This window comes from Thermobia domestica, chromosome 1 (genome assembly GCF_964235325.1).
Source record: "Thermobia domestica chromosome 1, izTheDome1.hap1.1, whole genome shotgun sequence".
Taxonomy (NCBI): Eukaryota; Metazoa; Arthropoda; class Insecta; order Zygentoma; family Lepismatidae; genus Thermobia; species Thermobia domestica.
Window position 1 is genome coordinate 26,294,504 of NC_137454.1, and position 15,504 is coordinate 26,310,007.

General features: G+C 37.1%; 1 protein-coding gene across 1 annotated transcript in view; it reads right to left on the minus strand.

The window, feature by feature from the left end:
• Positions 1-15,504, minus strand: part of LOC145683886 (choline/ethanolamine transporter flvcr2a-like) — a 193,117-nt gene that overhangs the window by 135,248 nt on the left and 42,365 nt on the right. Inside the window, exon 2 of the mRNA XM_081755528.1 lies at positions 12,961-14,155. Coding sequence (XP_081611654.1) covers positions 12,961-13,353 — 393 coding nt within the window. The 5' untranslated portion in view covers positions 13,354-14,155. The remainder of the gene's footprint in view (positions 1-12,960; positions 14,156-15,504) is intronic.

Below are 15,504 nucleotides of genomic sequence, written 5' to 3' on the forward strand. Positions count from 1 at the left end.
AGGATTGGCAGTTCAACATGAAAATCAAGCAATACTAGGCGTTTCCGTTTTCACCTTTCAATCGTTCTTTCATAAAACAGCATGAAGTATTGGCAGAAATTGTATCTTGAATTGATTCTCTGTAATTGCCAATCCCAGACCTATAAAGATATAAGTCACTTAACAAGTATACAGGGTGTCTCGTATAAAAACGTTTACCATTTTACTATCTTGTAACTTTTAAACTAGTCATTTCTAACTGAATGCTCTGAGACGTCACAGTTTGCTACTCTGATGTTCAGCAACCAACACGGGGAGGAGAAGGAGCTAAATGGTAACCTAACGTTGATCAAAGATGGTGGTGACAGGCAAACAAGTACATCGATAGAATGGTCGATGGTTTTGCAGCCATACTCTTTGTGGATTCCTGAATACGCGTACACCGCCAACATTTGCTCTGCTAACTCATCCCCTTTTCCCTCTTTGCTCGTTATGTTTTTTTCTCTCTCTGCTTTTCTCAAACTGTAAAAATGCACTCCTCCGCCATTTATTGGCCGGCTGGAAATCATTGTGTTCAACAAATAAAATGCAAAAGCGTCTTCTTCCTTTCTTCAAGCCAGTATGGGTTGCCAGCTGCAAGTGAGTGATAATTTTTATCTTTCTTTTTTGGCGAAAAAATCAATTTATTATCTTATTGATAAATCACATTGCCCAACATGTGCGAGAATGAATTACACCTATGGTAGTATTTTAGCCGGAACATTGTTGCCAGAATGCGCTATTTTATTTTTAAAAATGCGTTTTTTTCTGAATGCGTAAAAAAAATAGCCATTACAACTGACAACGCAGCAAAACAACATGCAGTTTTTGTCCCATCCGATAAATATTGATGCGTACTAAATATATACATTAATAATTAACGCGATTAATTCTTTTTTCTGTTTCTCTCAATTGCTTATAAGCGATTTGTAATTTTTTTTCAATTACACTTCTGATAATTTAAACAATTACTAAAATTCAACGTTACGATTTGTCTCATTCGTTTTACTCTCAAAATATCTTCATAGACATCGCTAACTTTTGTCACAAAAATCATGTCTCTATCATTCTTACTTCAAAAAATATAATCGATCAAAGTTTGGGATGCATTTCTTTCGGGACGCTCTGTACAACTAATTTTGAATTATACAGTAAATAATGTACAGTATTAAATAACAATTTTGTCATACCAAATGCTGCTGAATCAAGTAATCGCTAGCAAACTTCATCTACACAAATTTTGAGGTATTGCAGATTAAATAATTTACTATTCTGCATCGCAAACAGTTATGTTTAGAGTTTTCACCATTAAAAGAATTGACATGTTTAACACATTATGACGAGCAAACTTTTCTTTGGATTGCATTTTGTGTGTTTCGACCAGATAATCTATCTCCCTTTACAAACCGTTTATAGTTATGAAACTGCGAATCGAAGTACTGTGAATATGTAGGCATCAAAATTTCGTTTATCTGAAAAAGTGCAGAGCGACCATTGAGGTTAAGAATTCGGGTGGTCAATTAATGTCTGTGGCAGATAAGAAATATCAACAGTAAGTGAAGAATTCATTGTAAACGGCGATAAATTTAAGTTCACTTCACTTTTCCCCGCTGTTAAAAATCCAACCACCAAGTACTGTAGTCTACCAGAAGTGTTTGTGACACACGAAAAACGTTGATAATACGTGAAGAAATGATTGTGAACGACGATGAATGTCACTAGGATTCACTTTCTCGTTTGTTAAAATGTTTAATCACTGTACTGGATGTTGATATCACAGGCACGCTTGACTGCATCTCATAGTCTACTCTTCTTTAATAATAATAAAACAATGTGTGTGTGTGGGGGGGGGTGTCATCAATTTTTTCCTATTTCACATAGAAAAGAGTGACTAGAGCCACCAAATTTTGTGCATAGAGAGATCATCAACCGATCTAATTGCGTAGGAAGGCATTTTTTTTTCATTTTCAGTTTGAGGTGGCGGTTTTGGCGAGAAAGTCAAAATGTATGCATGCTTCTGTTTCTCTATAAACGTCTTACCTGTATGCAACCAGCATTACATATTAATTGTTCAGGTTTGTATGACATCACAGGATAAATTCTCTGGGCAATGGAATAAGAACATTCTTCTTCCTCTCTTTCTATCCAGGTTCTAAGTTAAGACGACAACGATGGATTCTTATTCTTTTCATCCACGTGCGGGTCATGGTGGCTCAATAGTAGAGCGCTTATCTCTGGTGCGTGAGGTCCCCGGCTCGATTCTCAGCCAAGTAACAAAACATCGTGCCAGTGGGTTTTCTCGGGGCACTCCCGTTTCCTCCCACATTATAATTCCACCAATTCTTCCATCATCCGTCTCTCTTAACCTAACGAGCATAATCGTAGGACGTAAAACTGAAAGATTTTATTTCACTCCATTTTTATCTATGTTCTGAATAGAGGCCAGCCAACGACAGGTATTTGCGGTATTCTATTATACTTTGTGGTGGCGCGGTGGCTCAGTGGTAGAGCGTTCACCTCCGGTGCTTGGGGTCCTTGGTTCGATCCCAGCTCTCGCCGTGTGGACTTTGTGCTGGACAAACACCGTGCTCGTGGGTTTTCTCGGGGTTCTCCCGTTTTCTCCCACTTTCTTTACTCCAGCATTTCGTTTATCTCTCATCATCACCGTCTCCTTTAGCCTACTCGGCATAACCGTGGGACGTCAAAGATTTCATTTCATTTCTATTATACTTGGTGTATCATATATGTTTGCAATGGAGAAATAGCTATAAGGTGGTAAGGTGCCGCAGCGTGCGCAGTTTTATTATTGGGTTCTGTGAGAGTGTGCAATTATCCTGAACCTTCCCACGTATTTTTATTTCAAATAATGATAATTACAAAGATCCCATTGTACTAGTGATCCCCTTAACGCTACTCCCTTTACTACGGAAAGGGGCTCAAAAGATTAGAGTTGAGTGTGTTTTCACTAGTCCCGTTTATTTATACCTTTGAGACAGGGGCGAAACCAGGACGGACTTCTGGGGGAGGCAGAGGGTTGTAATACTGCTACTTAGAGCTGCTTCTAAGAGCTCCAAACTCTGTTTTATTTATATATAAAATAAGAAAGTTTCCTCTTCTGGGGGGGCGGTCGCCCCGATGGCCCCCCCTGGATCCGCCACTGCTTTGAGAAAGAGATGCTTTTAGTAAACAGCAAGATAATCATTATTTTTATCAGTTCACGTACAGCTAAATCTGTTTACAAGGGCATAGCTTCTGGTGCACGGGAATGTTTAATTACTAGCTAACGACATGAAATATCCAGTCTAGCTTCTCTTAATGAATCACTAGCATTTTAACTCGACTACGAATAAGGACTCTGTGAATAAACAACGTATCTGAAAATGGTTTAAATGATATACAGTAGTAAGCAGAAAAATAATTATTTCAGGTTATATTTTGGTTTGGTTAGTCGGGAGCGAGTGGTAAGATGAGCTCTTGCTCCTGATGACAACTAGGCTAGTTGCGTCGCTGGCTTTGCAATATATTGTTGAACGTTCGTTGAGCCACAGAAAGATAATTGAATCCTGTGGTTAGACTCATTTTAGATTTCTAGATTACACTATCTAATGGATGTGGACATCGTTCCTTATCAGAAGGGTTACTACAGATAACAGACTCTTCTCACAAACTGTTTGATTTGATCCTTCTAGAGGAAGAAAAGAAGTAGTTTTGAAATGCTATATCTAAAGATATTGTTAAGAAGATACTCAACATTTCATATGAAGCAGGTATAAAATTTTGAGGAATGTTCCTTTGTTTGCGGTACTCACTCACGAGTCTGGAGCAAATATTGAAATACAGATCTTTTATCACCAAAACTTGCTTCCGCAAGTTTACAAAATGACTCAATGTCTTAGACAGTTTGTCTACGAGCAACATTTCTCTCTCGAGTTGTGACTGACGCATGCAATGCATGCTTTATTGATTTTAAGCATATTAACCCTACAATCCATAGTGGGACAGATATGGATCATAGTGGTCAATGTAATCTGTACTTTCGTACATAACGGTATGTAGTTGCTAATGCATTTTGAACCAGATTGGAAACGTTCGAAGCTAGTTGTAATTCCACAGTTTCCCCTTAGATGGCACTTTAAGCGTAACGACACTTCCGTTACTCATTTTTCTTTTCTCTTGCAAAACTATATATACATACAGAAAATAAAATCATGCATTGTAGGATTAATAGATCATGAGATTCAATATTGTGTTCTCTTATTGTGAGTTTTACGTCCAACGTTTGTGCCCTTTAGCCTAAGGATATAGTGAAAAATGAGTGATGATAATGAAATTAATTATGGAAGAACAATACATAATACGCATATCCTGAGCGGGATTCGAACCTAATTAAATAGATCTTCTATCACCAGCCTAACGTCTTGGACTTCTCGACCATGTTAAACAGGAATAGACTCAGGCGGGTTTGAGGGTGCAAATTATACCCGTAAGAATATTTAGAGGAACATAATTATTCACTATAAAAGTACAACCAAAGTAAACAATGAAAAATTTTGGGAGGAGAAAGGAACACTTCAGGGGCAGAATAGTAAATCTGGGGTGAATAATAGTAAATTTAAGGAGGGAATGGTAAATTCGGGAAGTCGCGTCCAAGCCCTTAGGGTAGATGAATACTTCTGATGCCAGCCAGGAATATTGTATTTTGTGTTCAGTCATCCTTATCAAAGTTTTAGTTTTATTTATTTATTTATTTATTTTTGATGAACAATTCGATTAATTTAATCTTGATCTCAAATATTTTATCCACTAAAATATCGTGCAGTGTTCCTGCTTACTTTTTATACAATAACTCATGTAACACTAAAACAGTATTTGAGATCTACGAGTGACGTGAACTAGTTGATCTCGACACTCGAAAAAATATCGTCTCATTTCAATTTTTCTTTCGAGCTCCTTTGTGGGTAAGTGGCGGCCTACGTCTTATATAGTCTCGCTGCTGAAAGGGACGTTGAATTCCAAATCAACTCAACTCAATTCTCCTCACGAAAACGAGACAAGAATTATTATGCTTCTCGTCTCGTTTCGAATTTTAAAATGTATTTTCTCGTTTTTGAGACGGGACGGTTTTTCTTTTTCTTTTTTTTTTTTTTTTTTTTTTTTTGGTCTTATTGGTAATATTTGTTGATAGAGGAGTGCTGGGAGCCATTGCATGTATTTGAACTTACGTATTCAAACATGGTGTTTTCGAGACAAAAGAATAGGTCTGGCATTGTAGGGTTAGGGTGTGATCCAAGCCAGTATTCAGATTTATATCTGAGACAAGAACTAACACCTTGAATCAAACCCGGGACCACGCGCACAAAAAGCAAGGACGTTAGCCACTTAGTCACGAATGAGAAATTAAACTATTTACAAGATGATTATAATCTATTTGTTTGCAAATTGCATTTTCTGCTGTTTTCAATCAGGGACGTCATTTAGAGTTTCAGGGGGTGGAGAATTACCCCCTGAGTTTTAGAAATATACACATTTTAATAAATAGGGCTTAGTACAGGCGCACATCCAGAAAGTTTTGTTGGAAGGGGCAGGGCCGCAACCAGCCACAGAGGTTTGGGGGGTCATGAATATGTTAAGGGGGGCCAAGTCATCAAAAAAATCTAAATATAGTCTCTTACAAATATCTAAATTGTGTTTTTTTGAATTAATAATAGAATTTTGAATTGAGGTCTGGAGGGGCTACGAAAAGTTTAGGGGGACCAGGCTCCCCCTAGCCCCCCTCTGGTTGCGGGCCTGGGAAGGGTCCAAGCTTTGGTGGCGGGGGATCCAATAGTACAAACTACGATGTCTACGTATTGAATGGGTATTATTCTGCACCCGAAAAGACGATAAGTAATTGTAAAATTCTACCACCTATATATTCAGATAGAAATGATAGAACTAGATTGTTTTTATAAGAGAAAAAGTACATATGAAGTATAAGATCAAATTTTCATGCTACATCAATCATTTCCCTGTTAGGAAGTACCTAGGTATAGTTTTATTGAGAAAATATATAAATGTATGTTGAGTTAGAAAGTTTTAGAGGGGTCCGAACCCGGTGGACACTCCGTGGATACGCCCCTGCCCCGGTATAACAATATACTAATATTTAAAATGTAAAATTCTATTTATATCGGACAGTTTCCTCATCCCATCACTCCAATCAAGCAAAACCTAAAATGACGTTGCTGTTTCTGATAAACATAAAAAGAAGAAGAAGATGCCGAAGAAGAAGAAGAAGAAGAAAAAGAAGATGAGACTAGCAAGGAGCGTTCGATACAAACAATGGCCTTCTTTTCATCAATCATAGATTGAACGCTTTCTTTCTCAAAAGGAATCTCGTTAAATTTATATATCCTTAACAAATTATTTATTTCTCAATGCATGATATAATTACCAGGTAAAGGAGGAGCCATGTATCTGATGTCTTATATTTGATCAACAGTGAAGGTCAAATGTTATGGAATCAATAACGGAAGAACCTTAAAAAAAAAAAAGAAAAAAAAGATAGATACCTCGTATTGATTATTTTCCTTGTTACTTCCTTATTGGCGTCTTTGGATCATCGTTTTGTAAGATACTGAATGATGAGGGAAAATCGGGCAGGTGTAAACAGTTAACGTTCTCGTTTATATTCAGGACACCTCGGGTTCGAATCTCGAGAACATCCATCTCGACTGGACATTTCCGTGAAGTTTTACTTAGTTCTATTGTGCAAATGCATGGATAGCGCGGTTAAATATATATATAAAATGTGGTCGTTTTCCTTCCAAAACTACTTCCTATTTTCAATCATTAATTGTTTCCAGTGAAAAGTAATAGTATACGTCACCAACAGTGTTCTACGATAATTGTGTGATTTTCAAGCACGAAAAATCTATATATGTAAATAAAAATAAAAGTGTCTATGTTTGTGACTTTCTTGAACAACCCGACCGATCTCGATCAAATTTTCAACATAGATGAGGTTCGAACCTGCGATGCTTTTTATCATTTCGCTTTAATGGTACAACTTAGGAGATAGGGAGGTATAAAAATTATCGAAAAATTACCGATATCAGTGTCGAATCCATAGTTTTCGGTGTCCCTGAGATGAACAGTGACACTTCCGATGCCTTTTCAATTCAAATTCAGCACTGCAACTTGGAGAAGGGAGATATCATATAAAATTATCGGAAATGACCGATACCAGAGAGCGCTTCGGCAATAATAAAAGAATGACTGAATAACGGAGCATTATTACAATGCAGTGAAGCTGGTAATTGGTGCTTAGGTCTCTATTAATAGCTTCGTTCTATGTAAGAACAACTCTATTCGTTCTTCGTTTAACACATTCCGGACGGACTGCGAGCATAGCTCGCAGTGAATGTTTTGTCCCTGTAGACGGGCTGCGACCTATGCTCGCACTGTACTATTCTTTTTTGTAGAAATGAAACTATGGGCGACGCTCGCACCTCGTTTCGTGTATTTGTTAATCGTGAGTACGTGGTTCAATTCCAAGCGTTAGGTGGCGTGTGTGTTCAGTTTTTGTCAGAACTGAGCTGTAATTACGCATTTGTACGAATACGCGTTTTTTGCCTTTACTTGGGAAAATGGTGTTGAAATTATTAGATGCTGATGAGATTGTGGACATTACCTGTTATTTTCGAGTTTCCATGTTGACATAACAAGTATCATTGTTGAAACTCTCACATTGTGTATTTTGTGGCTCTTTTCCAACTATAGCTTACATATTATATGCGTATAGGATATTTTTGTAGTTTTTGTTATTTTGTAAAAAAAAATTTTCGCGCTTTGCGTAATTGATATATATACATATGCAGTAAAAAGTTAGAAAATGTATACCAAGTGTTGAATGTTACACAGACCTATGTAAAGGAGACGTTTTGTAGTTTATAAAATGGTATAATAAATAGCATTGTGTTGAAAACTCCATTTTCTACGAATTTTTAAAATATGCCCAAAAAAAACGTCGTCTACAGGGAAAAATCAGGTATTAAAAGGCCCGTCCGGAATGGGTTAATTTTGTTTTTCTTTTTTAAAAAAAGAAAAAAGAAAAAAGGAAGGATATTGATTTGTATGATGTATATTTTGTCAATATTAAAGCGGACGAAGAGAGATTATATTCTTTCGACGCTTAATCGATTGTGGATAATCCCTTCTCAATATGTACATAACGTTTTTATTATGTAATAACAAATTTTAAAACTGGAAGTGGTTGATTTCTGCCACTTCCGGTTTAAACAGAGGGTTAAAAGAGAAGGTATGTACTCTTAAGAGTCTTCATTCCGGCGAAATTAAAATACCGCTAATTTTACAGTAATTATGTGATATCTTCAAATAGATAAAAGATAATCGAAATGTGGAACAAGATTTAGACGATATTATTTTACATGAGAAACCGTTATCACGACTCACTTATCTGCTTTCGATTTCGAGTCATTTTGAAAATCGGCATTTATTTTCGCGTTTCTAAACAGCTGAAAACGGAAAGACACTAGGTGACTTGTGATAACGGTACTTCACGCAAAATAATATTGTCTAGGGCGCTCTTGTTCCACACTTCAATTATCTTTTATCTATTTGAAGATATCACATAATTACTGTAAAATTAGCGGTATTTTAATTTCGCCGGGATGAAGACTCTTAAAATGCTAAATCGATTTTAGAAAACGTTCTACCAATTTCTTATAGTTCTTGTTCTATGCAGATCAATATTGAAACCGGAAATTATAATGGATTTCTACAACTTCCGGTTTTAGTATAAAATTAAAGATGAAAACTATTTTTGAGTAGGGGTAAAAGTGGATCTGAAAAGGTAACGCTTGACATCACACCGCCCCTTTGCCTATCTTTGCCCATTGTAGACTATTTATTTAGGAAGTGGGAGGACGCCATATATATATTTTATGGAAGTGGAGGGACGATGTACTCCAGCGTTTCCTCTCACTTTTACCCCTCCCCTGTTCTTGAGACGTTTAACCTATTGCAGAAAGTAGCTTCTGGCTATCTATTACCGTTTTCATTCCACAGGAAGGGGAGATATTTAAACATCGGAAATGACCAACATTAGTGTCGAACCCGTAGTTTCCCGGGTCGCTGAGATGAACAGTGACACTTCCGACGCCATAGTTTTATATATATAAAAAAGTATAGAACGAAGAACACCTAATATTACCCACAGTAACTCGTGACGCCATTTGCTAGTAAAGTATACAGAAACAACATAGTTATTATTATTATTATTATTATTATTATTATTATTATTATTATTATTATTATTATTATTATTATTATTATTATTATTATTATTATTATTATTATTATTACTACTACTTTCAATTTATGTTCACAACGGCAAGAACTCAGGAATTGATTTCGAGACTATAGAACAAAGAAAAAAATTCTAGCTATTTGTGTTATGTGTTAATAAGCTCGAAAACAATAGGAAAATTCTATTCTATAATGATTGTCGATTGAGGAAGAATAGAACATGCCTACAGTGAGAAAAAAAGAAAGAAAGAAATCTTTAATAATAGAAAACTGAAATGTTTCCTTATATTGTATAACTAGCAGCGTTCACCCCGCTTCGCTGCGGTCACCCCCGAACGCAATAAACTTTGTTACTTAGATAATTTTTACTTTTTCGCTTTCAAATTGCAGTAAATTTTAACATTATAGCGCCTGTCATTTATGTTAACCCGCCGAGTCACACGGTCATGCGGGTTGCATATAAATACGTTTATTTTTATACCTATGATGAACTAACAAAGGATTTGTACGTAATGGACACCTGAATGGTCAATTATCTCAAGACACTGGTAATTAAAAATTAAAGTGATATGATAAAAACCATCTAGGGTCCAAATCCTAATAACCCCCCAAAAATGAAAGAAATTGGTTCAGCCGTATTAGCGTGATGAGCGGACAAAGGATTTTGTACGTTCTCTTTTATATATATAGATATACATTGTGAATATACGATCGCTTTCAAAGGGATCGGTCTTGCTTGGACAGCTCTACTTGCGCCAATGATATACAAAATATCATAAATACAAGCAGGCGCATACCCAGAATTTTTTTCTTGAGAGAGGTTCAAAGATTTTTCGGAAGGGTGGTATAATACTACAAAAGACATTACGCATATATAGTATTGAATGTGTGTTATTCTAGACCTGAAACGACGATAAATAATTGTTAAATACTGCCATCCATATTCTAGTATGGTAAAAAAAAGAAAGCAAAAAAGAAAGAAAAGAAAAATGAACTATTATAGATTGCTTTTATTTAAGAAAGAAAGCGCACAGATGAAGAGTAAGATCTTTAGATTACATCAATCATTTTCTGCTAAACGAATATAGTTTTATTAATAAAGTGTACACATGTGTATAGAGCAGTGGCGGATCCAGGGGGAGATCGGGGCGATCTCCCCTCCCCTCCAGATGAAGAAAGTTTTTTTTTTATTTTATATATAAATTAAACCTATCCCAGAGTTTGGAGCTCTTAAAAGTAGCTTTAAGTAGCACCATTACAACCCACCGCCCCCCAGAAGGCCGTCCTGGATCCGCTCCTGCTATAGAGTCTAAGGTACTTTCTATGGGAGGGGAGGAATCCGGACCCGGTGGATTCCCTTCGTGGTTGTGCACCTGATTGAAACCCAGAGGTGTCGACTATTTGGATGCTCAGACGCCATTCTGTACTGGATATCTAACAACACAATAACAATGGAAAGGATTTGGGAAGGTATCGGTCAAGACCTGTTTAGTAGGTATCATCCCGGAATTTGCCTGTAGAACTGAGGAAAAACCTGGAAAACCACAGTCAGGATAGTTGGCAGCGGGACTTTAAAAAAGAAATCTTTAAGTTTTACATTTCACAGATATACCGGCTAGGCTATAGGAGACAGTGATGAGAAATGAATGAAATGGTGGAATGAAGAAAGTGGGAGGAAACGGGAGAATCCCAAGAAATCCCACTAGTACAGTGTTTGTCCACAACAAAGCTCACTTGGCTCGAGCTGGTATCGAACCAAGGACAAGACACTAGACGTGAACGCTCAACCATTGAGCCACCGTGGCCCCCTTGATCTACTTTGTTGAAATAGAAAAAACAATATACCGTTTTTGACTTTTGTTCAATACAGAGTTGAGGTAACCGTGGTTTCAGAAAGAAGTTGACACCTTTACAATTTAAAGTTTCATTGTTAATATTATTACAGTAGCCTTTTTCCCCTTGATCGTCTTACACGAATCTCAGGGGAAGACCCCCCAGTTTGGGGATTACTAATTTATTGGATCTGTTGAAAAAACAGAATACGAGACACTGTGGTTTATCATATAAGTACCGAAGCGTGAGCACTTATTGAAAAAAAAAAAAAAGGAGTCTATGATAGAAACATCTAGTGTGTCACTATCTTGTAAATAAATAAAATAGATAAATACAAGAAAATGAAATGCTAAATATACAAGCTGGTGCTTTCGTGCATCCAAACGGGTGGGTCGTGGGCCTGGGTTCGATTCTTTTTAAAGGCACGCAACTTCCGGTGTTCGCGCGGCATAATGAGACAATACAGACATTTTTCTCGAATTAAGAGATAGAGATCCAATCTTAAAAGGCAGAAATAATTATGTTAGGAGTCGATACGTTTACTGCGCATCAATCAATTGAAAGTAAGCTCCCTGGCTGGCTATAGTCAGTGGTGTCATTCAGCCGGTTCGGGTTACCGAAACCGGTTGTTAAAAGTGCCTCTTCATCTTTTTAGATCCAGTGCTTACGGGGGGAAAATAGTTCTCTAATACTATTTTTGAAAATGACTGTGTAAATAGAGTCTATCAATATACAGATGATATACTATGTGTCTTAATTCTTGTTCCTTCATTAGTATAATTGGAATAAATATCTCTATATATAAAAATGAAAGTGACTATGTTTGTGATTTCATACCTTTTGAACCACCCGACAGATCTCGATCAAATTTTCAACATAGATCTAGTTTGGGCCTGGGATGGTTTTTATCATTTCACTTTGACGGTACAACGTAGGCAAGGGAGAGGGGAAATATATAAAAATAATCGAAAATGACCGATATTAGTGTCGAATTCATAGTTATCGGGATCGCTGAGATCAAGAGTGACACTTCCGATGCCGTTTAAATACAAATTCAGCTCCGCAATTTAGGGGAGGGGGAAATATATAAAAGTGATCGAAAATGACCGATATTACTGACGAACAGGGACGTACGCAGGGGGTGGGTCCTGAGGGTCCCCCCTCCCGAAATTTCGACTTTTGTGTAAATTTAGCCTTATTTTATGGGAAACTTTAGGAATTTTAATATAAAATATCCTCATATTGAGATTGGACCCCTCCCGAAATAAATTTCTGCGTACGCTACTGGTGACGAATCCATAGTTTTCGGAGTCGCTGAGATGAAGAGTGACACTTCCGATGCCGTTTAAATCCAAATTTGGCCCACAATAGTAATATTTAATTTTTGCTGTCATTTTTCTCAAACACGTGACATAAGGAGTTGTGCATTTATAGTTATTTTTTATTATTTAAACTCAGCGAAACGAGTAATCAACGCTAGTTATTAATAATAATATAACCATACACTAAAAACACAATAGTTATAGTAATAATATTAACACTAAATCAACTTACTATGCTGATCACAGAACCGGCTATTAAATGATTTGAATGACGCCACTGGCTATAGCTCTGTCAGATAGTTCAATTAATTTCAGAATTCACAAGGTGTTATAATTATCTTATTAATAAAATTTGTGGAATGAAATAATTAGCAGAAAATAGTGACGTGGATCTTTTTTCAATAAGTTTACTTTCTGACGCACGAACCACTGTTTTACATAAACATGCGGAAATGAAATAAAACGTGTTACTACTTACCAATTTATTTAAGAGCCATGAAGCAGGAAAAATAAGAGGTATATACGAAATCATATAAATCATGGATGTCCAATCCACTGTATAACTGGAAATGTTATAATATTTCATCACAATATTGGCGATTATAGAGTATTGAATCCATTGCACGGCATTGGACATAGAGTACATCACAAATAAACACAGAATGACCCATCTTATTTTATAAACTTTATGCTTGTCCTCCTTTGCAGGCGGCATAGCTGTCACCATTGTTGAAAAGCCGTTCTGAATGATGATGGTACTGGGTTCAAGCTCCGATGCAGGCGTAGTCGTCGCTGGTGATGAACCGTTCTCGACGATAGGAGTGCTTATAAAGTCCTTTTCAGAGGTGCAGCATACTTTGTATTCGCCCATCCTGCGTGCCTACGCCAAATTGAGCACACCCGGAGAATCACATGCAGGCAGACACACACATCACTCACACGCGTATTAGATACACATGCACGGATTCTGGGGGGTCCTTTCTAATTACTAAGGGACCCTCCAGTGCACACGATTGAGCAACGCGGATAATGACAAACAGTCGCTCGAGGTACGACCGACAGCCAGATTAAGTTCTGCAAACGCACTTACATTCATCACAAGAAAGTGTTATTTTTTTAAAATAAACAATGAAACAAGTTAATAGAATATTTAATGTAGAAAAAGAAAAAAGTGAAGAGAAGCAGAAAATGATTGCTTATATAAGCCACAAAACAAACTGAACTTTGAACTTGATAATTTTTTTTTAGATAATGTAATGTCCTTTCTTCGATGTGGCACAGATTATGTATATAAATATATATATTTATATATATTGAGTTTCAGAAAATATTTCAAAATCCAAAGTTCAGAGTTGTATTACACGTTATTTTCTTTCGGTTTTCTTGTATCAATTCTTCCAAGTAGTGCAGAGTTATTAAATATAAGAATCCGTTCGTGTTTCCGTACGTAATAAGTGGCACTAACGTGGTAAATACGCAAGCAAATCTGCAAAGTTGTGTCAACACGTACTTAACGGACTCTGCGACAAGTCTTTGATTCCGGTACGTTTTCTTTCATTCCCCCACCTGCGCTGCTCAGAAGAAACATTACGTCACAAACGGTAGAAGCCAACCACAGAAAAGGAGCGAGTGGGCTATTTGTGCTAGAAGTAGTTGTAGAAGTTGAGCTACACCTAGAAAGATAAAATATGCAGAAGAAAATTAGTATGCAAAAAATGGTTAATGGATATTTCATACATTATTCGCAACTACCTATTTATTAGTCATTCATTACGTCACATAAGCCATTAATGCAAAACCAAACGAAATTGTTTGTTTTACAGTTCATGAAGAAAAGTAAATAAATAAATAAATAAATAAAATTTCTGGTTTAATGTCCCACGATTATGCCCTTTAGGCTAAGGGAAATGATGACTAAAGCAAGTGAATGATGATGGAAGAAATGATGGAATGAGAAAGTGGGAGGAAACGGGAAAACACCGAGAAAAACAACGGACACTATGTTGTCCAACACAAACTTACTTCGGAGCTCCCTCGTGGCTAAGCGGTTAGCGTATGCGCCTTTGGCGTGGGAGACCCGGGTTCAATTCCCGGCGGGAGCTCATGTGGTTCGGATACCACGTTAATCAGTAGGTCCACGTCTCATATAGCCTCGTTGCTGAACGGGACGCTAAACTAAAACCAACCGAACCCAACAAACTTACTTCGACGGAGATCGAACCAGAGAGCCGACACACCAGAGGAAAACGCTGTATCAGTGAACCACCCTTTAGGTTAAAGTAGACCGGTGATTAGTGAAAGTGAATGAAATATTTAGTGGAATGAGACTGTAGGAGGAAACAGGATAGCCCCGAGAAAACCAATGGATGTTTTGAGGGACACTGTGGCTCGGTGGTAGAGCACTTACTTCTGGTATATGAGGACCCTGGCTCGATCCTCCGCCAGGTAAGTTTGTGATGAACAACATCGTGTCCATGGGTTTTCTCGGGGTACTCCCGTTTCCTCCCACTTTCACATTCCATCAATTCTTCCATCATCACTCATTTGCTTTAGTCATCGTCTCCCTTTGCCTGAAAGGCATAATCGTGGAACGTTAAACTCAAAGATTTCATTTCATTTCATTTTCAATTGATGTTTTAGTCCACCAGAAATTTAGATGATCTGGGACCAAACCAGAGATCCTTAGTACCAGAAGCGGTGGCAGGACAAGTGAGCCACCGTGTCCCCAGCTGTGAAGGCATTTTAAAGGTCTTCACTATAGCGAAATTAAACTACCGCTAATTTTAGAGTGTTTCTGTAATATCTCCAAAACAAATAAAAAAAATATTCGAAAAGCATAAACGTAGTGAACTAGACAACACGATTTTGCATGTGATATCTTTACCACAATTTACCTACGCTTTTTATATACCGCTATTTACAGAACCCGCAAAAAATGCTAAATCTACCTATAGTTGCAAGTCGAAATCAGATAGATGAGTTATGGTAAGGGTATCACATCCAAAATCGTATTGTCTAGTTC